The sequence below is a fragment of the Hibiscus syriacus genome, unplaced genomic scaffold, assembly GCF_006381635.1.
Source record: "Hibiscus syriacus cultivar Baekdansim isolate YM2019G1 unplaced genomic scaffold, ASM638163v2 tig00111493_pilon, whole genome shotgun sequence".
Taxonomy (NCBI): Eukaryota; Viridiplantae; Streptophyta; class Magnoliopsida; order Malvales; family Malvaceae; genus Hibiscus; species Hibiscus syriacus.
The window spans coordinates 394,660-422,423 of NW_024063102.1; the positions used below are offsets into that span (position 1 = coordinate 394,660).

Below are 27,764 nucleotides of genomic sequence, written 5' to 3' on the forward strand. Positions count from 1 at the left end.
AACTTCTTAATGCATAGTTGCAATTTCTCATGTCATGTAAACTCACCAAAGTTACCAGCATGCAGTGAAGTACTATTACAGAAACTCCAACATGACCAAAACAGAATAATAACTGCAAAATCTTTATTTAGATTTACAATTATGAAGGAAAGGGAAGTGATTTACAGGCATTGTAATCCTCGAAAAATAGAAAGGGCATTTCTAATATCATACAAAATGGACGAATGAAGAACATATGGGGAACATGCAAACTTAAGTTGGGGAACACAATCAGGCCTCTTCAACTTTATGATTTTGATGATCTAATTTCTTGTCTAAAGAAAATGATCGGGTTTTATGAATACGATTCAAACGAGTAGTTTGGAGACTTCACCTTCATACGAAATCCTACTGTCTACGACTTCGCAGATAAGATCACCATCAGGGAAAACCAAGTCCCTGAACCTACAAGAACAAGGCCAATGGTAATAATTTCAACACACAAAGCACAGAGACCTAAAGAATATGACTGGATTTTACGAATGCGATTTTGAACGAGTAGTAGTTTCGGAGACCTGACCTTCGTTGCGAGATTGTACGTCTAGTCTTTCTGAGATAAAATCTCCATTACAGAAAACCAAGTCCCTGAAAGTGTAAGAACAGCTCCAAAGGTCATAATTCCAACATCCGAGACGCATCCCTCCCGTCCCTGCTCGTCCTTGAATGCCAGCAAATGAAACAAACCAGGTGATATGAACCCCAAACAGCAACACACGCTGCTTCCGACCAAGGATAAGAAATCCGCGAAATTCGGCACGAACAAAGCTACCACACTTACAAACAAAACAAGTAGCCATCTTAGCCACAAGCAGTACCTCCCTCCCGAAAATCGCCTCTCTACAATCTCATAAACCGGATTCATCAGTAACGGGAAAGTGAAAAACAAGTTGATGCAAAGGCCTAGTTGAACCAAAAAGCTGACCCAGCCAGGCCCCAAGTTAGAAGTTACAATATCTTTGGTTGCAACACCGAAAGCAAAGTAACCCAGAGCTCCAAATGCTCCATACATCAAAGTAGTCAAACCCATGCTGAGTGCCAGAATTTTCCCAAACTTGGCATTGTCTTTCATCTCAGATTCTATAGGCAAAACCATAGCAATCCCTTCATATCCGAAAAGCACCACACCCATGAAGTAAAAGAACACACAGACACCCCCAAAAGCCTTAACTTCCTGGATTTGCTTCATAATAAGTCTCAATTCCTCAACCATAACCACTCCCATTGCCCCAATATCCACCACATCAACGAAAATACTTAATGGAGCTAAATGTGTAAATGTTTTAACCGAATTCAACTCCCAACTGGAATGGAAAACGTCCCCATATATACAATTTCTTCGCCGTAAAACGGGACATCCCCGAGTTTAAACTCAAATTCATGGATGCTTCATTGTGAAAAAGATTGATTAGGGTGTTGGAAATGAATATAAGATATCCAATACAAAATCCAGCTTGAGAGAGAGTAATAAGTACATCAACAACTAGCCTGCCAATATAATTTTAGCAATGGAAGGATAAGATAATCAAATTAGAATGTTTCCCCCATTAGAATATACACATAAAAGCAATAAAACCATCAACAAGAGACAGCTTGCAATAGTCAGCTATAAGCTTGGTGAAGCAAGGAACAGATGATCAATAAAGAAAAGGTTAAAATGTGTTCCAAGTCCCTTCACTATTAATACATTTAAAATGTAGTCCCCATTCAATTCCGATCGTTAACACCATTAAAATTCTTTAGTTAAATTTAAGTCCATTACATAGTTGCTAAGTTAGTTCTTTTTTTTTCCTTCTAATTTTAAAATAAAAACATCAGTCATTTTAATAAGAATTTTAATAATGTTAATGATTGAACTTGAATTTTTAAATTGAGAAGCATAGGAACTAAATTCTTATAATTAAATGTAAGAGGACTAAATTTCAAAAGTACTAAGGGTACAGGGACTTAGAGCATATTTTAACCTAAGAAAAATTATTGGTGCATTTTTGTTTCATTGTTGAAGAACTTCAAATGATAAGCATGATATAATCCAATGCAAAACTAATAATCAACACCTTTAATATTAACAAAAATTTTAGAAGATTATATAACATCTAAACGAAAGATCTAAATATAGGAAAGAATTCAAAACAACAACAAAACCTGTCATATGTGCCACAAACAGCGAAACCCAGATTGCCAAAAGAATTAACTTCGGCGACACCATTGTTAATTGAGTTGAGCTTACGGCGGATTTGAACCAAAAGTATCATACAATAAGTGGTAGAACCAGCAATGAAAAAAAGAATGAGAAAGCCCATGATCCACCCAGTTCTCTTGAAAGCGTAAGGTATTCCTAAAACGCCGGCACCAACGATGGCTATAAAAACATTGGCCAATGTTTTGGGATGCGACAATAACAGTTTCGGCTCGCCTATGAGAAGTGTTTCTTCTCCCGACAAAGGAGACATGATTTTCTCAAAGATAAGGACGAGATCTTTACCTTATCGGAAACCATGACTCATTAATTCCTCTATCAAAACAAAGTTTGGGTTAAAAAAATTTCTATAGATGAAATTTGAATTTCTTTATATGGGAATTTGAATGCAAAATATGTGATCGTAATCAATAATCACAAGAACAAAAGCAAAATATATTTTTTAACTTAAAAAATACAAAATAACAAACTTCTTTTTAGCTCGCAAAATAATACACTTCTTTTTTTCTTTTGTTTTGAAAGAACAAAATAACACACTTTGATGGAAAGAGACGGAGACAATAATGGGAAACTATACTTTATAATATCCTGTAAGGTGTGTTACGTAAATTTGTAATATCATAATATTTAACGTATATTCTATATCTATTCAACCCCACTAATTAAAGAATTATTGTTATTTCTTAAGATTATAGATTCGAACATTATATATACAATGGTGTATGAGTATTTAGTGTCAAATAATTCAAACTCTTTCAACATATTTTTTTTTTGAAATTACAACATATATTATTTTATATTCACCTCATACTAATAAAAAATCTAGTCAATAAATTCATATCTATATTTATATATTAATTTTCTCAAAAAAATAAAAATATATTAATTAAGAAAATTTTAATTCCATAAAGTAAAAATATTTAAATTGTATCTACAATATTATTTTTAGTAAAATTAACTCATTTTAAAAAATAAAAATAAAGGTTAATTTTATTTATATACTATTAAAGAAATTAAAAATCTTAATGAAATAATCAATATACAACATAGTCATGTAAAGAATAAAAACATAGTATACATTATAATGTAGCAATATAAAACATTACATTAACATTTTCATTATCTAAACTCATCAAATGATTTAAGTGGTTAAAGAAAGTATTAGCATCTCTTGAGATTCTAAATTTGAGTAATTGCGTCGGTAGAGTTATGTGTTAATTGTCAATAATTAAGAAATATTTTAAACAAATAATATATTATAATCACCCAAACTATTAAAAAACATACTTACTATCTTTTTGGCCATTCATTCTTTTAGACTCAACATTTCTTTCTTAATATTAGGTAGGAGTGAGCTTTCGATCTAGTCGAGTCGAATAATTTTTTTTTGAGTTATTCAAGTTGACGAGTCTTATTTTATAACTCAAAGTTGACTTGAACTTTTTTTAGTCGAGTCTAGTGGAGTCAAATTTTTGAGAGTCTAGTGGAGTCAAATTTTTGAGGTTTTGTTTAAAATTAATTGTAAATTTTTATAATATTATGATATTATTTATTTTAATTTTAATTTTTTTTATAATCATACACAATACATATATATTTCTCCATATTTTTTAGGTGATATACATATACCATACAGAGTCGTGGAACTCAACTCAAACTTCAAAATCAATTTATTAATTACTAGAAATTTTGAATTATTTGAGTTGTATTTTACAACTCGACTTGAACTTAAAATTTTTTCGAATCAATTCGAATTTATAAAATTACAACTTAAAATCAATCTGAATTAAATTTTTTCAAATTGAATCGAATAAATCGATTTTCCTAATAGAGGCAAGTTTTATTCACCCCTAATATATCTTTAATAAAACATTTGATGCCACTTTAAAAACTATAGTTTTAATATTTTTCGATTTTATACTCTCTTCTTCTTTTGTCTATTCATCTGTTCCCTTAAACTCGCCTTCAATAAATAAATCTTTAAACTCTTATTTGGTGGTACAAAGTGTCCGATTATATTTGTTTGTCTATGAAACACTTTTTTTTTGGTAGATATATGAATGACCATCCAATTATGAAGTTGGTATCAATATGACTTTTTTTTTAATTAATCATTGATATTTGATTTATTGACCGACTAATCTAGATCGGATATTGCAGAGGCAAGTGCAACCTTACCAACGCAGTTTGCTCCATTTGCAAACGTCAGGGTTTGAACCCCTAACCTTACTTAAAAATTGAGTTATTATGCCCACTTAATTATTTAATTGATTTCAATATAATCACTCGCCGTTAACATTTAACGAAAGTACTTACGTGACAATTAACAAAATTGATATAATTATATATTTGAACCTCAATACTTGTATATTCAATCAATTTGATCCTAATTTTAATTTTATTTAATAAATTAATCATTCAATCAGGAGGTGAAATGTGTGAACATATGATTATGACACATGTCACATCTGACGCATGTCAACTCTTGATTAGAAGTTTTTTAATACCTTTTAATTTATTTAATTAAATATATTTTTATCGAATCAAATGGTAACATGTGTTATATTTCAATTGAATAGAAAACATAAAAAAAGAAGATAACTTGCACTTAGGGGTTTCAACTTGTTGTTACAGAAAAACACCAAATTCATTAGGCCAAATGCTTCATTTGATTAAGTATTACAACAAACTATATTTATTTTATATTAATGATAGAAAAATAAAGAAATAAAATCATTAAAATAAGGATTCGAACGTAGTCCAATTATAAAATATAAGAGAACCTAAATTAGTAAAAAAAATATAATATTCTTACAATAAAATAGATTACATGTATTATAAACTGTATTTAATATAAGGTTTAAAATTCAAAATAAATTTATCATTTTTATATTTTTAAATTAAATTCAATATTTTCCTTTTAAATTTATTTTTTTATATTTCTAAATCAAATTCAGTATTTTTTTCATTATTTATATTTCTAAAAATAAATATAAAACTATCAAAATGAGTATAAAAAATATTGAATTTAGTTTAAAAATATAAAAATAATAAATTTATTTTAAATTTGAAACCTTCTATTAAATACGGTTTATAATACATATAATCTATTTAATTATAAAAATATTATATTTGTTTAACAGATTTAGGTGCTCTTATATTTTATAATTGGTCTAGGTTCGAATTCTTAGTTGAATGGTTTTATTTCTTTGTTTTTTTTTATCATTAACAATATTATAAATTAAGTAGAGTTTGTTGAAATACTTAACCTAAATCTTAAATAAATGAAAATCTTATAAAATTTTAAAAATAACAACATATATACATGTTAATGTTATTAATAATTTAACTGAAAATTAAAAATTTAATATATTATTTTTTTGAACTGCTCGTAAGTTTTTTGAATCGGATATCAGATAGTATGTTTTAACTTGTTTATAACTCGAGTTGAATTCGAACTCAAGTTAAATCTATTCAAATATTGATCGCATCATAATTGAATTAAATTTGAATAATTTGTGATCTATCTTATCTCATTTACAAGTTATAACACTAATCATTTTCCACATTTATGAATTTGTGAGATATTTGCAGAATTTAGATGTGACAAATTAAAGATTCTTAGAATTACACTGTACCTGTGATTCTATTGTAGAAGAGATGGGTTTTTTTTTTAACAAATTTTTATCTTTGTTCATCTTTACTTTTTAATTAGCAGAATTTTGAATTTTTTTCTTGGAGCCTAGGAGTTGGTAATTTGTTGAAGGACTAAGATGGTGTTTATGCAATATTTTATGGGCCAATTAAATACTAATCTTTTTTGTTAATGTTACATTAATTTAAGGGTGGAATGGTCCTTTCATTACAAAAAATATAACGTTAATGACCTTATTATACGTTTTTTAAACATAATGGTGAAAAAGAGAAACTTATCTAAACGTTAATGATCGTTGATGTAGTTTAACCTAATACGCTTCTTCGAAAGAAACCTAATAAAACTGCGCTGCTTCTCTTTTATGTTTAGCCCTTTCGTTCCTTCCTTCCCTCCGACTTGAAACTCGCTTCAAGCTTTCTCTAGCTATCAACAATGGCATCAATTCTCACAAAGAAACCAAAAAAGACCAAATTGAAAGACTTGAAAACCCTAGGTCAGCAACTCCTCTCTTCACGAGCTCACATCAACAATCTCCCTATCCTCCTCACCTTCATGTCGCCGTCGTCGCCGCCGCAACACGTTCTCGAATCACTCCTTTCGCTGCAGTCGTTTTTCACCACGGTACTCCCCGACCTCCCTCCCTCTCATTCATCGAAAAAACGGCCGCGTCTCGACGATTCAGCTAAGGAGGATCCTGAGTTTATTTACAGGACTTGGCTGAGATCGAAATTCGATGAGTTCATTACGCTGTTGATTGAAGTTTTGGTTTCGCCGGATACTGAAGACGCTTTGAGAGTAACTTTGTTTTCTTTTATCTTTTAAGTTCTCTTCTTCTTCCTTATACATTTGAACTTGACGGCGACGTTCTGATTGCTGTTTTTGTGCAGGAAATTGTGTTGGATTCGTTCATGGAATTCGTGAAGCTCGGAAACGGAGGAAGTTTTTATTCTGCTATTTATCACAAATTGCTGCGCAGCATTGTATGTTTTATTTACCTTGAAAGTATAGTTAAAATCACGCTTCAATGGTGTTTATAATTATTTCCATTTACTTTTTTATTATCAGTTTATAATTAGTTATAATTTTTTCAGGTTCAATCTGCGACGCCTGTTGATTTTTTATCAGAGTTGCTTGCTTCAAAGTATTTCAAGTATATTGATGTCCGGTATGGTTCAAACTTTCTGTTGCCCTTAAATGCACGAATCTGACCTTTTGTTAAGTTTCATTATTTTGAAATAGTTAAATAATGCCTGTGTTCCAATTCCTTTCTTTAACGGTTTTGGATTAATGCTACCAATCATGTCATTGTTATTGATGGAAGAGGTGATAGTGTATTTTATTTATAATTTCAGTTGTTTCTCTTGCTATATCTTCTTCTTGTTGGCTTCCATTCCACAGAGCAAATTTGTAGTTGCTGAGATTTTTATGTTAGGTTTCATATTTCTTGGGGAAGTGTCATTTCTTGTTATGAATATGATAAACGGTGCATTGCCTTTTTTCTTTCACAGGTATTTTACCTTCATTAGCTTGGAAAAACTTGCTAAAACTTTAGACACGAAAGATATCCCTGGTACCTTTTAGCCAGTCTCTATTTCAAAGTACATCTTTGTTATCTTCAGATTTTATTTTGTTGGACTTTGTTTGATTAACTTCCTTTATATTCCCTTGTTTAGATGAAAAAACTGTGGGTGGAGACGGTCACAGTGGGAGTCAATCAAGAGAGAGGTTAGATATGGCCACTATATTGTTAGCATCTTCTAAATACTATTTTTTCTACTTTTATGGTGTATCTCTGCAAAATAAATCTGCTTAAATATCTTTTATTCAAGTACATGAAAGAATTGCCCATGTCATCTTATAATGCCTGGTTGGTTGTTATAACTACAATATGAGAACTGGGGGTTGCTGAATTGCTGCTGTGCTTGTTGCAGCATTGAGCTTTCTATTCACAAGATTCATTACATCATATCTCACATCCCCCCTTTGGAAGGCAATGATGAAAAATCTGAGTATGATATGTGGAGTGGATCAGGTGATTCTCTCTGTTTTTTTATGTTTAAAGTAGCTGTCCTTTGGATATTTATTACGAATTTTAATTTTAGATGAATTATTCTATATATTGTCATCTAGAGCCTTGACTGGGGGGAGATTATGATTCATTCTTACTTCTGCCTGGATGAAACTATTAATATGGAAAATTTTCTGATTTAATCTTTCCTTTTAGGTTTGCTGTGCTTGATTTGTAGTGTGAGTGATCTTAGGAACTTGCTGAAAATTAGACACGAACTTCCCTTTTAAATTTCATAATAAATATGCTTTATCGGTGGAGCAAAATTATTTATTTGTTCTGTACTAAGCAGGATTTTCATCTAAGGAAGAACATGATAAAAAGGAGCCCTCTAAGCGTCAAAAGTCAGAAGATAAAAAGCGTAAGACTGAAAAACAAGTAAATAATGTAAGTTATGAATTATTTTTTGAGGAAGATGGTTCCATCATTTCCTTTTAGATTTAGTTGCATATTGGTAGACAGTCTGCCTTTTTTTTTGCTTACTGTAATTGACACCTTGCAGTATTAAGTTCTCCCTTTTTTTTGGTTCTTTTGGGGTGGGATGCGATGCACTCAGGTGTTGTCTCCAGCCACCATTGCAAAGAAGATGAAACTGAAGTTTACTAAAGCATGGATTTCATTCCTTAGACTACCGATTCCTATAGATGTATACAAGGAGGTAAACACTAAAGCTGTTCTATTCTTTTGAACTGATATTAAATGCTTATTCCTCGGCCTCATTATTGGTGGTAGGCTGGTTTAAGGCTCACATTGATTTTTTAAGTTTGCATGTATCTTCTATTTCTGGTTATATGAAATATGGACTATGTTTGTTATTATACATTCCTGCATGTGCTTTCACAGGTTCTTGCCACTCTTCATCAGGCAGTCATCCCTTATTTGTCGAATCCTATAATTTTATGGTAATTGATTTAATCCCAGTAGTTTTAGCACTTATTGATGCATCATCACAATAAGCTGATTTATTTACTATAATGTGCAGCGACTTCTTAACAAGATCGTATGATATTGGCGGTGTTGTTAGTGTCATGGCACTTAGCAGCCTCTTCATCCTAATGACACAACATGGTCTAGAGTACCCAAATTTCTATGAAAAGCTTTATGCGCTTCTGTCACCTTCTATCTTTATGGCAAAACATAGAGCCAAGTTTTTTCAGGTAATACAAATTGCTAAACATCACATTGTTTTCCACTTTTATAGGTTCACCCTTCTGTCTACATAATGCTGTAAAATTTAGCTTTAGATTTGATACTGGAAATTTTTTTGTTAACTTGATAGTCCGACTTGGTATTAATGCAAACAGTGAAGCTATATTGAACTGTTGAGAAACTGTAAATGCATCTACTTGTTCTTTGACATTGATTCTAAATTTAAACAGTGAAACTATATCAAACTGTTGAGAGACTGTAAATGTATCTAATTGTTATTTGTTAGTGTCATTGATGGTTAACTTTTTATACTTCTATTTTTTTCCTGTTATTTCAGTTGTGCTTGATAGACTAAATGTGTTAAAAGATCATGACACTTCAAAATATTTCTTGTTTTAATCAATTTAGGTCCTGACTCCTGAGCATGGTTCTGTACCTTGTCTTTTTCTTTTTGGTAAAAATTTTCTATCCATTATCATGTAGAACATTGTAGGGTTTTGTAATCAAGTAAAGAGTTATGCTGCTGCAGTTATTATCTTCTAGTTTAATATGTTTTCTTTCCTTGTTTTGCAGCTTCTTGATTCTTGCCTGAAGTCGCCACTTCTTCCTGCATATTTGGCTGCTGCTTTTTCTAAGAAATTAAGTAGACTGTCTGTTTCTGTCCCTCCTTCTGGAGCACTGGTTATCATAGCTTTGATTCACAACCTTTTACGTCGACATCCATCAATTAACTGTTTGGTCCACAAGGTATTACTACAATCTTATTGTTTATCAAATTTAATTAAACTCTCTTGCATAAATGCAACGAAGTTTATGAATATGGTGTTTTTGGCCATTGTAGGAAGATGACGATGAATGTCCAGAAGATAGATCTAAAGCTGAGGATATAGCCAACAAGGCAAATGATTCTGGATCTGAAAAAAGACCTGGTATTGATCATTTCAATAGTGAGGAGAGCAATCCTATGAAATCTAATGCCATGAGTAAGTATCTTTTCAGCATGTTTTGTGTACAAAATCAAAACTTAATTGCCTCAGTGTTCTTAAATTGTTGAATTTATGCATCTTTTTACCTCCATAAGCTTCTATTTAGTGAGTGTTAACAACTTAAGAGATTTTGAATTCTCTTTACCCATTGGTTAAGCTTTTAGCAGTTTACTGTTAAGTCCTTGGCATTGATTATTTCTGTAGTCGAACGCATTCCTTCTGGACATAAATTTCTTACCGTCACCATATTATTTGAAAATTTTATGTTCTTTATTGTCATTTTTGATTTTGCTGGTTAACCTGGGAAGTGGCATTTCCTGTCTCCAAATCTGAATGGAATTGGGTTTAATTGAGAAGCTTTACGAATGATACAAATCTTGAATGTACACTGTTCCTCTGTACAACATAATTCTTGGTTTTGCAGCCAATAGCTCATTTTTATGTCAATGTTTCCTTGAACAGGAAGTTCTGTTTGGGAAATAGATACCCTTCGACACCATTACTGCCCGCCAGTTTCAAGGTAAGAACACGGTGCTTTTTATCCTTTGAAACAATATATGCATACGGTAACTGATGATTTCAGTTTTTGATTCTTTTAGGTTTGTGTTGTCACTGGAGAATGATTTGACGGTTAGATCCAAAACCACTGAAATGAACATCAAAGATTTTAGTTCTGGTTCATATGCAACAATATTTGGAGACGAGGTAAATATCATCTTTATCCTTCTCTATCAATATGCAGAAATGTTAAGTAGACATTGGAGAAAAGAAGATTTCCTGATTCTATTTGTTATTTCTATATATACTACCTGAAATTTAGAAGTTTGTCAACTTTGGAATGGCCTTTTACATTAGGACTGGACAGTCTACAAGCTCTCATAATAAATCTTTCATGATCCCGGTCTAGATCACCCGGGCTCTGGCACTCTAACAGAGTGTCTGATATGATTTGCCCTGCGTCGAATATTTTAGAAAAGTAGTCAAGACAACATAGGTTCTGATATGCACTTTAAAGTAATTCATTGTTCTGATCTTTCTCCCCATAAATGCCAGATTCGACGTCGGGTAAAGCAGGTTCCTTTAGCCTTCTATAAAGCAACGCCGACATCTTTGTTTCCCGAGACTGAATTTTGTGGTTGGGCCTTCAAATACGAGGGAAGCAAGGAAAACGAGAGCGAAAATAAGGAGCAAGAAACATCCAAAGAAAATGTTGCTTCTACAAAACGACAGCGGCTAGAATGCCGATAATGTTCGTGAGTTGTTTCCGGGGGGGAGAATGATAAATCTGTCAGTGTTAAAAAAAAGATATGATTTTGAGAAACTAATACCAAGTTTTGAGTTTCTGTGCTATTCCTTCGCCAGTTCGTTTATCCGGTACGTGTATCTCATACTGCTACGAGTTTTTTCTATTTATAAATTACATCTAATTCGAGACATTTTAATGGAAAATCAAATATTTTATGTTTTCAATGATTTAATTATTCTAGAACGAGAGTTTATTATGAAACAAAAATGTCGATTATATAATTATGGTATTGATCAAGTTCAAGTGTTTATAATATTCTATTGGAGTTAAAAGTAAAATGGGCAATGGAGAGTCGTGATCTTCATAAAATTTTCATGTGTATATTTGAATACACTCCAGGCCTGATGTTATTGCACGAGTATTTTTAGATTAAGTATTGTGAGACAACTGAGTGTCGTAAAATTGCACCAAAATTAAGATATCTTAATTAAAATGTTTAAAAGTAATTGCAAAATGAAAAGATATTTTAGTAAATTTGTTGAGTTCAATTTTCATTGTATTCTTTTCTTTTAAAAGAAAGGTGCAAATAGGGATGGGTATGGGTCGGGTTGGGTCGAATTTTTTATCCTCTCAACCCGACCCGAGAACAATGACTATTCCACCCAAAATCTGACCCACATAATATATACTATACACCCGATCCAACCTTTTGAAATAAAATCCAAACCGACCCGAAATAATAATAAAAAATTATTTTTATTCAATAAAAATAATGATTTAATTGAAAAGAGTAATATATAGAAGGGTATTATTATAATTATTCCTAAATATATAAGGTAAAATTATATTGTTTTGAGTCGGGTCAGGTATTTTCACCCTAAACCCAAATTTGACCCGATCCGAACACCATATTTAGAAAAACCTGACCCGAACCCGATTTTTAAAAAAAAGGAAGAACCTGTCGGGTTAGGATCCCATGCCCATCCCTAGGTGCAAAAGAATAAACTTGTGAAACTTACTACTTTGTTGTGTTTTTCAATTGAAAGATTTTTGGATAAATTACATGATCGATCAATTTTAAAAAAAAAATTAGTCACTTTTGTTTTCATTTAACTAAGATGTGATGGTTATAATGTTTGTTGTCATTAGTTTGGTGATGGAATATATTAGTAAAATGATTTTATTTTTATTTTTAATCCTTAGACTTTCGATAAAATACTAATTGTGGACCTTTTGTAAATCTAAAGCAATTTAAGGACAAATTTTCTATTTACCCTTTTTCCTTCTCGTTCACACTCACTCCTTTTCTGTTGTATGTTGGGTTTCCTTCACCTGAAAAAAATTCACCATTTGAAGACCGACAACAACATGAACCCAATTTTTATTTCAAAAATAAGAATGGAAATGAAAAAATATGGGTCCATGCATGATGGCTTTGATTTGTGTGAAAATCTAGATCAAATGCGACGAAGAAATCGATGGAGTTGATTGTGGTGGAAGGAGGAGATCCAAGAGCGACCCATATGGCTTGGGCTTTGTGTGGGCGATGTTTCTTCTTGTAATGCTGGAAAGTATAGTTCATAAGAAGGGTTCAACGAAGAGTTTCAATCTTCTCCACAAGTTTCTATGCATTTTGATGGTCATGAGGTTCACATTGCTTGGTGGAAACGAAAAGGCCAAAAGGACGACTCATTGGGGTCTTATGGTATTGGTTACAATCAGTCCAATGATTTGGTTTCAAAACCGAGTTGGTAACTATATTTTGGAAAGAGAATGGAACAGTGAGGGAATTCTATGACAGAATGCCTTAAATCCTACCACTCACGACAATGTGAAATGGATGGTAATTAGGGCGGTAAAATCAGGTAATCGGACAGTATTCAGTCGAATCTTGACATGTCGGGTAAAATCGGGTACAAGTCAACTCAGGTTGATTTGACACCAGATCCAGATCGGGATCAGGTCGGGTCATTTTCAGTTCGGATCGATGTCAGTTCAGATAAAAACAGTTCATATCCGAAGCATATAAAAATCAGGTTAATTCAGGTTCGGGTAGACTTCAGTCGGATCTCATTCAGATCGGGTCACATCATTGACAAATAAAATTCAGGTCGGATGTTTATCGAATAGGGATTGAGTTCAGGTCGGGTCGTTTTTATTTTATGGATTAATTATTTTGTCATCTTTCGTGATTGTTGAATTGCAAGTTGTAATTGTATATGATTTCGAGTAAATTAAGAGAAAAATAAATATTCATGGATCAATTTTGTAAAAAATATATAAATTTAATGACAAAATTGAAGAAATGTAAAATTACAAATAAAATCTTAAAATATAAATTAAACAACACACATAGGTAAGGGACTAAATCGAAATAAATTTAAAATGTGAGGTTTAAATTAATATAAAAAAAGGACTAAATTAAACACATTTAAAAAATTATGGGCCGATTACAAAAATATAAATAAATAACAACTAACAATGGAATATGTAAATATAAATTTAAGGACTAAATTGAATACATATAAAAGTGAAAGACTTAAAATTGAAATAAATTAAAAAACACAAAAGGATTAAATCGAAATAAATGAAAAATGTGAAGAAATAATGAAAAATATACTAACTTGCATTCATTTAAAAAATTGAAAAAATAATATATATATATATATAATATAAAATTATATATAAACTATATTTATATTATAAACTATATATATAAATTATATTTATGTGAACTATATATATAAACTATGTATATAAAATTATAAACTATATTTATATTATAAATTATATAATTATTATAAGTTATATATATAAATTATGTTTATGTGATCTATATATATAAACTATGTATATAAACTATATATGTATAAACTATAAAAAGTATATAGTTTATAAAATATTATTTATATTAATATAGTATATATATATATAAACTATATAAAATATAAAATATATAATTTATATGTTATAATTTATATTAATATAGTATATATATAAAAAATGGCTGTCCCTTTTTCCCATATATATGGGGTAGGGGGAGGTAAGATAGTAGGCTACTCCCAACATCAAGTTGAGAGCAGCTTTCGTAAGAGACCTCCGAATTATGAAATGCCCTCCGTGGGACTCGATCCCACGACCTCAAAGTTAAGAACCTTGTGCTCTACCAACTGAGCTGGATGGTCATTTCTATTAATATAGTATATATATGTATGCATTAATCTATTTAGGGTTTAGGGTTTCTATAAACTATAAATTTTATTACTTTATATAGTTTATGCATAATGTTTCTATAAACTATATAAGTAATTTACTTTATATAGGTTATATATATATATATTATACATGGTTTATATATACATTAGGATTTATGGTTTAGGGTTTAGTGGTTAGGTTTTATGATTTAGGGTTTAAGGTTTATATAAACTATATATTTTATTACTTTATATAGTTTATGCATAGTGTTTCTATAAATTGCATCAAATTAAAAATTTAAGAAGATATTTACAATTAAACCGTGATTAAAATGAAAGAAATTAAAAATCAAATACAAGTGAAAAAATGATGATTGTTGGAGGAGCATGAGCCTAATTAACCCAAAATATCTTGTTGGACACTATATTTGGCGCCAACTTCCCAAATTTTTCTATTCCCTCTAAATTTTCCAATTTCCCACTAAATTCTCAATTTCCCTATATTCTCAATTTTCTAATTTCCCTCTAAATTCCCAAATAAAATCAAAAATTTTCACACAAAAATCTTTCTTTTAAAAAGTTTTCTCTCACCACTCACTTTGAATAATATATATATATATATATATAATTAAACATAAGTGACTAAAATAAAATATTATAAAATTAACATTAACATTTAATAATTATGCACATTAAAGAAAGAAGGGAAAATTAAAAATAATTAGAATTTATATATAGGACGTTAATGAAACTTAGAGTCTTCTTGGAGAAGACAATATCTTGGCCATTGGATCTACTTTTGATCCAAGGGTTGGAATTTGTTGGTACCTTTAGCCATGGATCAGTGACATCACACCACCTAAAAAGTTAGGCTAATATTTAGTGCTTTGTCTCCTTTCAAAAACCAAAGTCAAAATTTTTCCCTCCTACACCAAAAAAATCGGCGGCTAGGAGTAGTTTAGGGTTTTTTATTTTTTTTATTAAATGTATATATTTGTAATACATGTAGGCTAATTATTAAATGTTAATGTTAATTTTAGAATCTTTTATTTTAGTCACTTATGTTTAATTATATATATATATATATATATATATATATTATTCAAAGTGAGTGGTGAGAGAAAATTTTTTAAAAGAAAGATTTTTGTGTGAATTTTTTTGATTTTATTTGGGAATTTAGAGGGAAATTAGTAAATTTTGAGAATATAGGGAAATTGTGAATTTAGAGGAAAATTGTGAAATTTAGAGGAAATAAAAAAATTTGGGAAGCTGGTGCCAAATATAGTGTCCAATAAGATATTTTGGGTTAATTAAGCTCATGCTCCTCCAACAATTATCATTTTTCCACTTGTATTTGATTTTTAATTTCTTTCATTTTAGTCATGGTTTAATTGTAAATATCTTCTTAAATTTTCAATTCGATGCAATTTATAGAAATACTATGCATAAACTATATAAAGTAATAAAGTATATAGTTTATATAAACGGTATAGTTTATATTTATATTATTTTTCATTTATGTTATAATTGTTAAATAATTTTTTGTACAAAAATTAAACGGTATAGTTTATATTTATATTTTAGAGAATTAATCACGTTTAATACTAATATTCATTTATTATCAAATTAATTATTATTTTATTGCCAAAATTATTTATATTATTAAGGTAAACCATTAATATATATTACATAATAAATACTTTTATTATTAATATTATTTTTTCTTTATATAAATTAAACTATATAATTTATATAAATTAAACTATATTAATTTTCCTTTGCATTATTAATAATGTTTTATCTAATTTACATTTAAATAATTTTATATAATAGGTCTGTTTATTAATATAATTATCATAATAAATATTTTTTTATAACATTTAAAAAATAATCATATTAATATTTTAATTACACCATAAGTTAGAAAACTAATAATTTATAAGATTTCCATGGTAATATGTAAGTCAGATAAATATCAGATTAGATCATTAACAAGTCGGATCATTTACAGGTTAGGTTAAAAACGGGTCAAGTTAAAAACAGGTCAGGTTGAAAACAAGTCAGGTTGAAAACAGGTTAGGTTGAAAGCATGTCAGGTTGAAAACAAGTCGGGTAATACTATTTATTTACCAGGTCAATATCGGGTTCAGGTTCATATCAGTCGGATGCAGTTCGAGTTCGGGTATCATATTTTCGGTTCAATTCGGGTTCAGGTCGTTCTCAGGTCGGATGCAGGTCGGGTTCGGATCCACAATTTTTAGGTCCAAATCGGATTCAGGTCAACACCAGTTCCGACTCGAGTCAATTTTGGATCGCCACAGTGCAGGTCAAAAACAATTTTAACTCGAGTCAGTTTCAGTCAGTTTTACAGGTCGGGTCAACTTTTTACACCCTAATGATAATGGAAGTTGAGACATTGCTTCTTTGAGTTCTCCCAGGTCTACAATTTATCTCTAAAATACTTTAGATTTATACAAGGTGTACGATTATTATTTTATCTAAAGTTGAGTGATTAAAATAAAAATTAAATTGTTTTACTAACGTGTCGCGTCATAAAACTAATAGTAGCCAACATCTTAGTGATTAAATCTTACTTAAATAAAAAACGAAATCTTATATTTTTTAATTCAATAAAAAATATATAAAATTTAAACGAAAGTAACCAATTGATGAGAATGTGGACTTCTTGTTGTTAGATCTCGAGCTTTTAGTAGCTTCCTTAATGAGAGGAAAATAAATATAAATTCAGGAGCACAATAGTTTGAACTTTAGAGTGTTCTCTTATGCTTAAGTCAATAAATAAGCCAAGCGAGGGAGCATCAGATAATCTACAATATTGAAGCTTAAGAAAGAAGATGAACGTAGGGAGCATAACTTCGAAAAAGTGACTTAGGGAAGAAGATTTAGGAAACAGCCTAGAGTCTTTTATAGAGGCTTATGGCTTAGAGGCCAAGGTTGTTTGATGTACAGTGACTTCTCAAGATAATATAGGAACACTCATAAAACCTATCCTGCTCCTAATCCCTCCTTTTTTCTTTCTAAAAGAAAAATCTTACGATAAGATAAGAATCTCAAATGTTACGAATGTATCAATGAAACACATTTTGTTAAATAACTTGTTATTATGAGAAATACCACATGAAACACATGCTCAATTAGCTATTGCAGAAATGAGAAACAAAAGTAGAAAGCCCACTACTCCCAGAATTCCGATAATTTCTTGTTCTCTGGGACGAAAGTGGATGCTCATTTTCAATGAACCTGATTTGTTCTTTCTTCCATAAACAGAAAAATCCATATTTTCTTTGTAACTCCTTTCTGCATATGATCATTTTCATTCATGAATCGTACGACCACCATAGCAAGCTGGGAAATATCCATTAGGAGTGGCTTCCACTAACCAATCACCATAATGGCTTTCCCTTTATGATCTTTCACCTAACGAGCTTTATAGAGTTGGTAAGCTAATGGGAAATTTTGGGCATTTCTCTTTTCCCGTTCAGTTGGTTTCTTTGGTTGTTGCTTCCATTGAAATATCCATTTTCAGCCTTCTTCTGAAGATTTTTCTCCTCTGATCTTGTTGTCATCAGTGTTGTTGGTTTTCTTGTGAAAGTTCAGAAATCGCCTCAACTTTTGATTTTTTGCTTTGCATGTTTTTTTTTGGTATGTTGTTTTAATTTTCCTAAACAATAAAGCTTTATGCACTTTCTATTCTCTGGTGAGATTTACTTTACTGAATAGAAATCTTTAGAATGCCTTTTGGTCTCTTTGACCTTTGCCTTATTGTTGGTGCTTGCCTTGGAACTGAATCATTCCCTTCACTTTATAGATTATGTATGAATTTTGATTAATTGTGGGTTATAAGTTGATCTATTGTTCCTTCAGTGTGACTGCTAATTAATCGACGAATTCGAGCATTTATTGGGGTATTTGGTGGTTCTCGATTCTGTGCTTAACACCATGAACCTGGTTTTGGTGCTTTTGATTCTTAATCTCTTTGTTGGGGTGTTTTCAAAAGAGGCTTTGAAGCCTAATGTTGTGAATGTTGGAGCTATTTTCTCATTTAGCACTACTAATGGGAAAGTTGCAAAGGTTGCACTGAAGGCTGCTAAGAATGATATAAACTCTGATCCGAGAATTCTTGGTGGAAATAAATTGTCGATTGCTTTCCACGATTCGAATTTCAGCTCGTTTCTCGGCATTATCGGAGGTGTACTCTTCGATCTCTGCTTATTATGTTCAGTTCATTTCGTTCATATCCCATCACCAAATTTCTATGTTTACTATGAGTTAGAATAGATGGTAGTACTTCTAATGCAACATTGCAGATATCCATGTTATATGTTTTCAATTTCTTTGGTATTCACAGCATTGCAGTTTATGGAGATTGATACGGTAGCAATAATCGGTCCACAATTTTCGGGGATGGCACATGTTCTATCGCATCTTGCGAACGAACTCCATGTTCCGTTATTGTCGTTCACGGCCCTGGATCCTGGTCTGTCGCCTCTCCAGTTCCCGTTCTTTGTTCAAACGGCACCTAATGAAAAGTTCCAGATGATTGCCATTGCGGAGATGGTTTGCTATTTTTCGCTGGGCTGAAGTGATTGCTGTTTTCAGTGATGATGACCAGAACCGAAATGGTGTGATTACATTAGATGATGAACTTGCCGGGAGACGTTGCAGGATTTCTTATAAAGCCGTACTTCCGCCCGATCCGACAGCGACGAGTAGTGATGTTCGGAGAGAATTAACTAAAATTCAGATGATGGAATCTCGAGTTATTGTGCTGCACACGTTCTCGAGAACCGGTCTCTTGGTCTTTGAAGCTGCTAAGAGCCTTGGAATGATGGGGAAAGGTTATGTTTGGATAGCTTCTACTTGGCTGTCCACTGTTTTAGATTCAACCTCCCCCCTTAAACCCGAGACAGCGAACTCGATCCGAGGAGTACTTACGCTTCGCCCTCGTGCAACTGATTCGAAAAGGGGAAGGGACTTTATTTCACATTGGAACCAGCTGAGTAATGGTTCTATTGGGTTTAACCCCTATGGTCTTTATGCATATGATACCGTCTGGATGATTGCTCGTGCAGTAAAGCTGTTACTTGATCAGGGAGGCAACATTTCGTTTTCGAATTACGCAAACTTAACTGATGCTGGTGGGATAGATCTGAATCTTTCTGCATTAAATATATTCGATGGCGGGAAGCAGTTGCTTAAGAACATAATAGAGACAAATATGACCAGTTTGACAGGCCCTGTTCGGTTTGATCAAGACAGATCCCGGATATATCCTTCCTATGATGTTATTAATGTGGTTAAATCTGGGTACAGAACGGTTGGATTCTGGTCTAACCACTCTGGTCTTTCCATCGTGCCACCTGAGACATTTTACGGGAAAAATCCTAATCGTTCTAGTTCGAACCAACAGTTAGGTAGTGTGGTATGGCCTGGAGGAGGATCAACAAGACCTCGTGGTTTGGTTTTTCCGAACAATGGAAGACAATTAAGAATCGGAGTTCCTAATCGAGTTAGTTTCCGAGATTTCGTCTCGATAGTCAATGGCACAGATAAGGTGCAAGGGTATTGCATAGATGTATTTCTTGCTGCAATTAAGTTGATGCCTTATGCTGTTCCATACAGGTTCATTCCATTCGGAGATGGCCATAAGAACCCAAGCTATTATGAGCTTGTCAGTAAAATCGATTCTGGTGTAAGTATACTAGAACGAAACATGATACTGGTTTCTTAAATGATTTGAAATGTTCGACAGTTAATTTTCCTATCAATTCTGATATGTTGTTCTTGTAGGTCTTTAATGGTGCAGTAGGTGATATTGACATTGTAACAGACCGAACAAGAATAGTCGATTTCACTCAGCCATATATAGAATCGGGGCTGGTAGTGGTAGCTCCAGTAAAAAGGACAAGTTTGAGTCCTTGGTCGTTCGCACGGCCATTTAGTCCATTAATGTGGGCAGTCACAGAAGCATTTTTCCTCATTGTCGGAACGGTTGTGTGGATCCTTGAGCATAGATTAAACGACGAGTTCCGGGGGCCTCCACTTGTAACAATTTTAACGTGAGTAAACATACGAAGTTCATATTTTTATGTACGCATTAGCTTATATTGCATCTCTTTCCATTTCCCCTCGCAGGTTTAGCTTCTCGACAATGTTTTTTGCCCATAGTAAGTTCCTTCTGTTTCATCATTCGGACAATTTAACTTGTTTCGACTTTCTGTTTGGAATTTAGAACTTAGAACCAGCTATGTTCATGATATCGTACCAACTCGTGTTTTCGGAAATTTCAGGAGAAAATACAGTGAGCACACTCGGGAGCCTTGTACTGATCATCTGGCTTTTCTATTGGTTTTTGGCAAAGTCCCACATTGGTTGTGTATAAGGAGAAGGGGAAATTCTTTTGTTATAAATAAAGTCATCATCCTCCTTAGTTAATCATCCCACAAATATAAGCCTTCTTCTATATTAAAGACTATTTGTATTCTCTCTCTTTATAATGTTTCCTCTATTAGTGAAATATTTTGGTGTTCTCTTTTATGTCTATTTAATAGCTATTGTCGGGTATAGTTGTTGTTAATTATTGTCCTATTAAAATTATTTGTCTTGGTAGTTTTGTCTAAGGAAAGTGGGTTTTAAGAGGGACCATTGTGACCCCTCCTCTTTCCTGAGAATATACCTTGGGGTGATTTTTAGTACAATCGTTTTCACACTAGTCACCTAGATAATAGTTTCGAAGGTGAATCTGATACTGGTGGAAATTAACCCGAATTCCACAACAATTGGTATCAGCGCTCTTGGTTTATTTTAGTATGCTCTGTGGTTGCGGCTTAGGCTGATCTTCCACATCAGAAAAAAAATTTCCTTGGGATAATTGGCATTCCGCATTGACATCTATTAAATAGAATTTGTAGCAGAAATGGCAGACGCAACAAAAACATCCACATCGTCGTCAACAGCTGTGACAAATGTTAGATTTGCAGTTGAGATTTTTGATGGCACCGGTCATTTCGGCATATGGCAAAGTGAGGTTCTAGATGCCCTATTTCAGCAGGATCTAGACATTGCTATTGAAGGAGAGAAACCAGATGATGTTGAGGAGAAAGAATGGAAGAGGATCAATAGATTGACATGTGGTACTATTCGATCGTGTCTTTCTAGAGAGCAGAAGTATGCATTTTCTAAGGAAACTTCTGCAAGTAAATTGTGGAAGGCATTGGAGGAGAAATTTTTGAAGAAAAGCGGTCAGAACAAGCTCTACATGAAAAAAAGATTGTTTCGCTTCAACTATGTACCAGGTACTACTATGAATGATCACATTACTAGCTTTAATTAGTTGGTAACTGATCTGATGAATATGGATGTGACTTTTGAAGACGAAGATCTGGCTCTGATGTTGATGGGATCACTTCCTGATGAGTTTGAGGATCTTGAAACTACTTTACTTCATGGGAAAGTTGATGTGTCTCTCAGTGAAGTAACTGCTGCCTTGTATAGTTATGAATTGAGAAAGAAAGACAAACAAGAAAACACAAGTGTCGAAGAAGAAGCTCTTGTTGTTAGAGGTCGTTCAAAGAGTCAGAATAAAGGAAGGAGAGGGAGATCGAAGTCAAAGTCCAGATTGAGCAAAGATGAATGTGCCTTTTGTCGAGAAAAAGGGAACTTGAAGAAAGAACGTCCCAGGCTAAAGAACAAATGCAAACCTGAAAGGGGAAAGGCTGTCTCAGAATCAAATGTGGTCGAGTATGATGATGCAGATTCAGATTTCGCATTCGCTGCTACGCCATCAACCAGTTGTTCCAGTTCATGGCTGTTAGATTCAGCTTGTAGCCACCATATGACCCCCCAATAGAGAATGGTTCTTTGATTTTAAAGAACTAAAAGATGAAATTGTCTACACAGGAAATAATTCCCCTCTTGACACACTTGGGATTGGTTCAATTCGCTTGAGGAATCAGGATGGATCAATCAGAACCTTAACAGGTGTCCATTATGTACCAGATTTAATGAGAAATCTCATCTCTGTGGGAACCTTAGAGTCAAAAGGTTTAGAAGTGAGGGCAAAAGATGGGATTATGAGGATTATCTCTGGTGCACTGGTGATAATGAAGGGAATCCGGAAAAGAAACAATGTGTATTACTTTCTGGGTAGTACAATTGTTGGGACAGCAGCAGTGGCAGCTTCTACTGATGAACATGAGTCAGAAGCAACCAGGTTATGGCATATGCGCTTGAGGCATGTTGGTGAAAAATCCTTGAAATTACTCATAGATCAAGGATTATTGAAGGGTGCTCGGACTTGCAAATTAGCTTTTTGTGAGCATTGCATCAAAGGGAAGAAGACAAGGGTGAAATTTGGAACAACAATCCATGATACTAAAGGTATTTTGGATTATGTTCATTCAGATGTATGGGGGCCTTCCAAGACAACTTCATTGGGAGGAACACACTATTATGTCACCTTTGTTGATGATTTTTCCCGGAGAGTTTGGGTGTATCCAATGAAGACAAAGGATGAGGTGCTAGGATTTTTCCTTAAATGGAAAAAGATGATGGATACTCAAACAAGCAGAAAAATCAAACGTCTCCGTACAGACAATGGTGGAGAGTACAAAAATGATCCATTTCTGAAAGTCTGTGAAGAAGAAGGTATTGTCAGGCACTTCACTGTCAGAGGTACACCACAACAGAATGGGGTGGCAGAGCGTATGAACTGGACATTAGTGGAGAAGGTTCGGTGTATGTTGTCTAATGCTGGGTTAGGCAAAGAATTTTGGGCTGAGGCTTTGGTCTATGCTTGTCACCTTGTCAACCGCTTACCATCGACTGCTATTGGTGGTAAAACACCATTAGAGAAATGGTTTGGAGTACCTGCTACAGATTATGATTCCTTACATGTGTTTGGTTCCACTGCATACTACTATGTTAAGGAGTCAAAGCTGGATCCAAGAGCAAAGAAGGCGATCTTTATGGGGATTACCTCTGGTGTGAAAGGCTATCGTCTTTGGTGTCCAGAAACAAAGAAAATAATCTTCAGCAGGGATGTTACCTTTGATGAATCTACCATGTTGAGAAAGGTGACTGTAGAAAAATTGGACCAGACAGATGGAACTCCCAAACAGGTGGAGTTTGAAGGAAGTAAGATTGCCCCAACCAGTAAAGAAACTGATGTTGACTCTCCTATGGTAGAAGAAGAGTCAGATGAAGAAGAGGTTCAGACCCAAGAACCTCCACAGCAACATGAATCAATTGCACTCAGAAAGGGAAAGAGGACCATTAGAGAACCTGCTCGTTATGCTGATATGGTCTCTTTTGCATCACCAATTGCAATTGATGACGTTCCTGCCACTTTTAATGAAGCAGTTCAAAGTTCAGAACATAAAAAGTGGAGGATCGCCATGAATGAAGAAATGCAATCCCTTCAAAAAAATCAGACGTGGAAACTAGCTAGTCTTCCGAAAGGAAAGAAGGCAATTGGGTGAAAGTGGGTATATGCAAAGAAAGATGGATTTCCTGACAAGAATAACATCCGCTACAAATCAAGATTGGTGGCTAAAGGCTACGCTCAAACGGAGGGAGTTGATTATAATGAAGTATTTTCTCCAGTTGTAAAATATTCCTCCATCAGAATTTTGTTGGCTTTGGTAGCGCAGTTGGATTTGGAACTAGTTCAGATGGATGTAAAAACTGCATTTTTACATGGAGACTTGGATGAGGAAATCTACATGACTCAGCCAGATGGATTCAAAGTTGCTGAAAAAGAAGAGATGGTGTGCAAATTAGAAAAATCATTGTACGGATTGAAGCAATCTCCAAGGTATTGGTATAAGTGATTTGACAAGTTTATAATAGGGCAGAAGTACACAAGAAGCAAATATGATCATTGTGTATATTTACGCGAGCTAGAAGACGGATCCTATATATATCTTCTTCTTTATGTTGATGATATGTTGATAGCTTTCAGGAGTCAGACAAAAATTGCGAAACTAAAGACTCAATTGAACAGGGAGTTTGAGATGAAGGATCTTGGTGAAGCGAAGAAGATTCTAGGCATGGAGATATCAAGGGATAAGAAATTGGGGAGGCTTTGTTTGTCTCAGAAAGAATATCTGAGGAAGGTACTAAAACGTTTTGGCATAAATGAGATGTCAAAACCAGTTAGTACACCTCTTGCTCCTCATTTCAAGCTCGGTGCATCAATGTCACCTAAGGATGATGCAAAACGAGAATACATATCAAAGGTTCCGTATGCAAGTGCTGTTGGTAGCTTGATGTATGCAATGGTGTGTACGAGACCCGATATTTCACAGGCAGTTGGGGTTGTGAGCAGGTATATGCATGATCCTGGAAAGGAGCATTGGCAAGCTGTGAAATGGATTCTGCAGTATATTCTGAACACCGTAGATGTTGGTTTGGTCTTTCAGCAGGACAAACAAGACGGTCAGTGTGTAGTTGGGTATTGTGATTCAGACTATGCAGGTGATTTGGACAAGCGTCGATCAACTACTGGTTATGTGTTTACATTTGCAAAGGCACCAGTCAGTTGGAAGTCTACCTTACAGTCAACAGTGGCTTTGTCTACTACAGAGGCAGAGTATATGGCAGTTACAGAGGCTGTGAAGGAGACAATTTGGCTTCAAGGGTTGCTTGGTGAATTGGGAATGGAACAAAAGCACATCAAAGTGCACTGTGACAGTCAGAGTGCTATTCATTTAGCAAAGAACCAGGTTTACCATGCAAGGACGAAGCACATCGATGTTCGATATCACTTTGTACGAGAGATTCTAGAAGAAGGTGGAGTCATAATCCAGAAGATTCGGACCACTGAGAATCCTGCTGATATGTTGACAAAAGTGGTAACTGCGGTCAAGTTTAAACATTGTTTAGACTTGGTCAATATTGTTACAAATTAAAAGATTGTTTTTTTAGAGATGTGTGTGGAATTTGCCAAGGTGGAGATTTGTTGGTTTTTGGCAAAGTCCCACATTGGTTGTGTATAAGGAGAAGGGGAAATTCTTTTGTTATAAATAAAGCCATCATCCTCCTTAGTTAATCATCCCATAAATATAAGCCTTCTTCTATATTAAAGGCTATTTGTATTCTCTCTCTTTGTAATATTTCCTCTATTAGTGAAATATTTTGGTGTTATATTTTATGTCTATTTAATAGCTATTGTCGGGTATAGTTGTTGTTAATTATTGTTCTATTAAAATTACTTGTCTTGGTAGTTCTGTCTAAGGAAAGTGAGTTTTAAGAGGGACCATTGTGACCCTCCTCTTTCCTGGGAATATATATTGGGGTGATTTTTAGTACAATTGTTTTCACACTAGTCACCTAGATAATAGTTTCAAAGGTGAATCTGTTATTGGTGGAAATTAACCCGAATTCCACAACATTTTCGTAGTTCTGATAATTAATTCAAGCTACACTGCAAGCCTGACATCGATCCTCACGGTGCAACAGTTATCATCACCTATAAAGGGAATTTATTCTTTGATTAGTAGCAGTGAACCAATAGGCTTCCAAGTTGGATCTTTCACCCGAAACTATCTAATCGAGGAACTGAATATTCCGAGATCTAGACTTATTGCACTTGGCTCACCTGGAGAATATGCAGAAGCCATTGAGAAGAGAACCGTAGCTGCAATAGTCGATGAGTAACCGTATGTCGATCTCTTCCTCTCAGAGCACTGTGAATTCTCAGTTAGAGGGCCGGAGTTCACCAAACGCAGCGGGGATTTGTGAGTTATTCCACTTATTCCATGTGTGTTACATGATGTGGAGCTATAAAAAAATTAAAAATACATAAATTCAACTGTTTATCTCTGGTAAATGGTTTTCTTTAGGCATTTCCTCGAGACTCTCCGTTAGCCGTCGACATGTCTACTGTCATTCTTGCTTTATCAGAGAATGGTGAGCTTCAGAAGATTCGTGACAGATGGTTGTCAAGAAGTGCATGTAGTTCTGAGGAGCCCGAGGATGAATCAGAGAAGCTCGATTTAAAAAGCTTCTGGGGACTATTCCTTATTTGCGGAAGTGCATGTTTTCTCACTCTCCTCGTGTATTTTCTGTTGATCTTTCACCGGTTCAGTAGGCATTCCGCCGAGGAACCCGGTTCCACAAATCATGACAGACCCAGAACCTATTCTTCACGTCTTCGAACATGTCTGTCGTTCATCGATAAAAAGGTCGAGAAATCTCAAAGCAGCTCGGAAAGAAAGTGAGAGAGAACACCTCCAAACGGTTATCATAAAGAGAATGTATAAACATATAGATCAGGGAGGATAGAGGGTGACATCTTCCATGAAAGGAAACAGTCACGTTTCAGTACCAGTCTGTTATGATTTAGGATAGAATGATAGAAGAATTTTTTTAGGGATTTAAGAAAATAGAGAGAATAGGTTACAGAAAGTGTGTATTTTCATTTCATAAGATAAATCCCCAAAGATTCTGGGTACAATTATATATATACAGTACCTCCAGCTGGCAATTCAGCAATCTAACAAAATAACCGTCTAAAATGATGACTCACCCTTCCATCCCTCTCACCTCTGACTTAGATCCAGACCTGCCCAACCCTTTAACTCATAAGCCTACTGATATATTAAATGGGTCTAAGTAATAAAGCCCAGTTACCCAATTGACCCATACCCAATCCCGTGTGACCCATCTCCTATCATTATTTCTGCCTTTTCCTCTTCAGATAAAACTTCAATCCCTAATCCCCCTTCGATCCCTAATTCCTTTCTCTCCTCTCCCCCTTTCTGCTACTGATTCCCCAACTTCCTTCTTCAATTTCCCCCCAAATTAAGACCTTCAAACCCTAACTCCCCTTCCATCGTGACAATACCCCCTCCATCAAACGATCCTTGTCCCTAAGGATCGAAATCGGGAAACTGGTTCTGCAACACCGAAGAATCTTCCCACGTTGCATCATTTGGTCCCATGTTCGTCCACTGAATCAACAGTTGAGGAACATTCTGCTTCTGTCGTTTTACCACGCGTCGGTTCAACACGGTTGCTGGGTAAATTTCCAATTGACCATCTGAAGATGTTTCAGGAGGATTCAGCGAGATAAGTCCCTATTTTCCGATTCTCTTCTTCAATAAGCTAACATGAAACACTGGATGTAATTTAGAATCATGTGGCAATTCCAGTTGATACGCAACCTGACCAATTTTTTTCTGTATTTTGTAGGGACCGTAATATCGA

At 33.8% G+C, this 27,764-nt stretch overlaps 1 protein-coding gene and 2 pseudogenes across 1 annotated transcript; 2 read left to right on the plus strand and 1 right to left on the minus strand.

Moving 5' to 3' along the window:
• Nucleotides 1–398: 398 nt before the first annotated feature.
• On the minus strand, nucleotides 399–3,546 carry LOC120163664 (annotated as a pseudogene).
• Nucleotides 3,547–6,245: 2,699 nt separating this feature from the next.
• Nucleotides 6,246–11,487, plus strand: LOC120163736 (protein NUCLEOLAR COMPLEX ASSOCIATED 4-like). The gene is made up of 15 exons (XM_039173583.1): nucleotides 6,246–6,686; nucleotides 6,779–6,871; nucleotides 6,983–7,056; nucleotides 7,400–7,461; nucleotides 7,565–7,616; nucleotides 7,823–7,923; nucleotides 8,252–8,346; nucleotides 8,516–8,617; nucleotides 8,803–8,861; nucleotides 8,942–9,116; nucleotides 9,682–9,855; nucleotides 9,950–10,091; nucleotides 10,557–10,614; nucleotides 10,694–10,799; nucleotides 11,148–11,487. The coding sequence occupies exons 1-15, from the start codon at nucleotides 6,324–6,326 to the stop codon at nucleotides 11,340–11,342; spliced, it is 1,851 nt and encodes a 616-aa protein (XP_039029514.1). The 5' UTR covers nucleotides 6,246–6,323; the 3' UTR covers nucleotides 11,343–11,487.
• A 6,762-nt stretch (nucleotides 11,488–18,249) lies between these two features.
• On the plus strand, nucleotides 18,250–26,881 carry LOC120163735 (annotated as a pseudogene).
• Nucleotides 26,882–27,764: the final 883 nt, after the last annotated feature.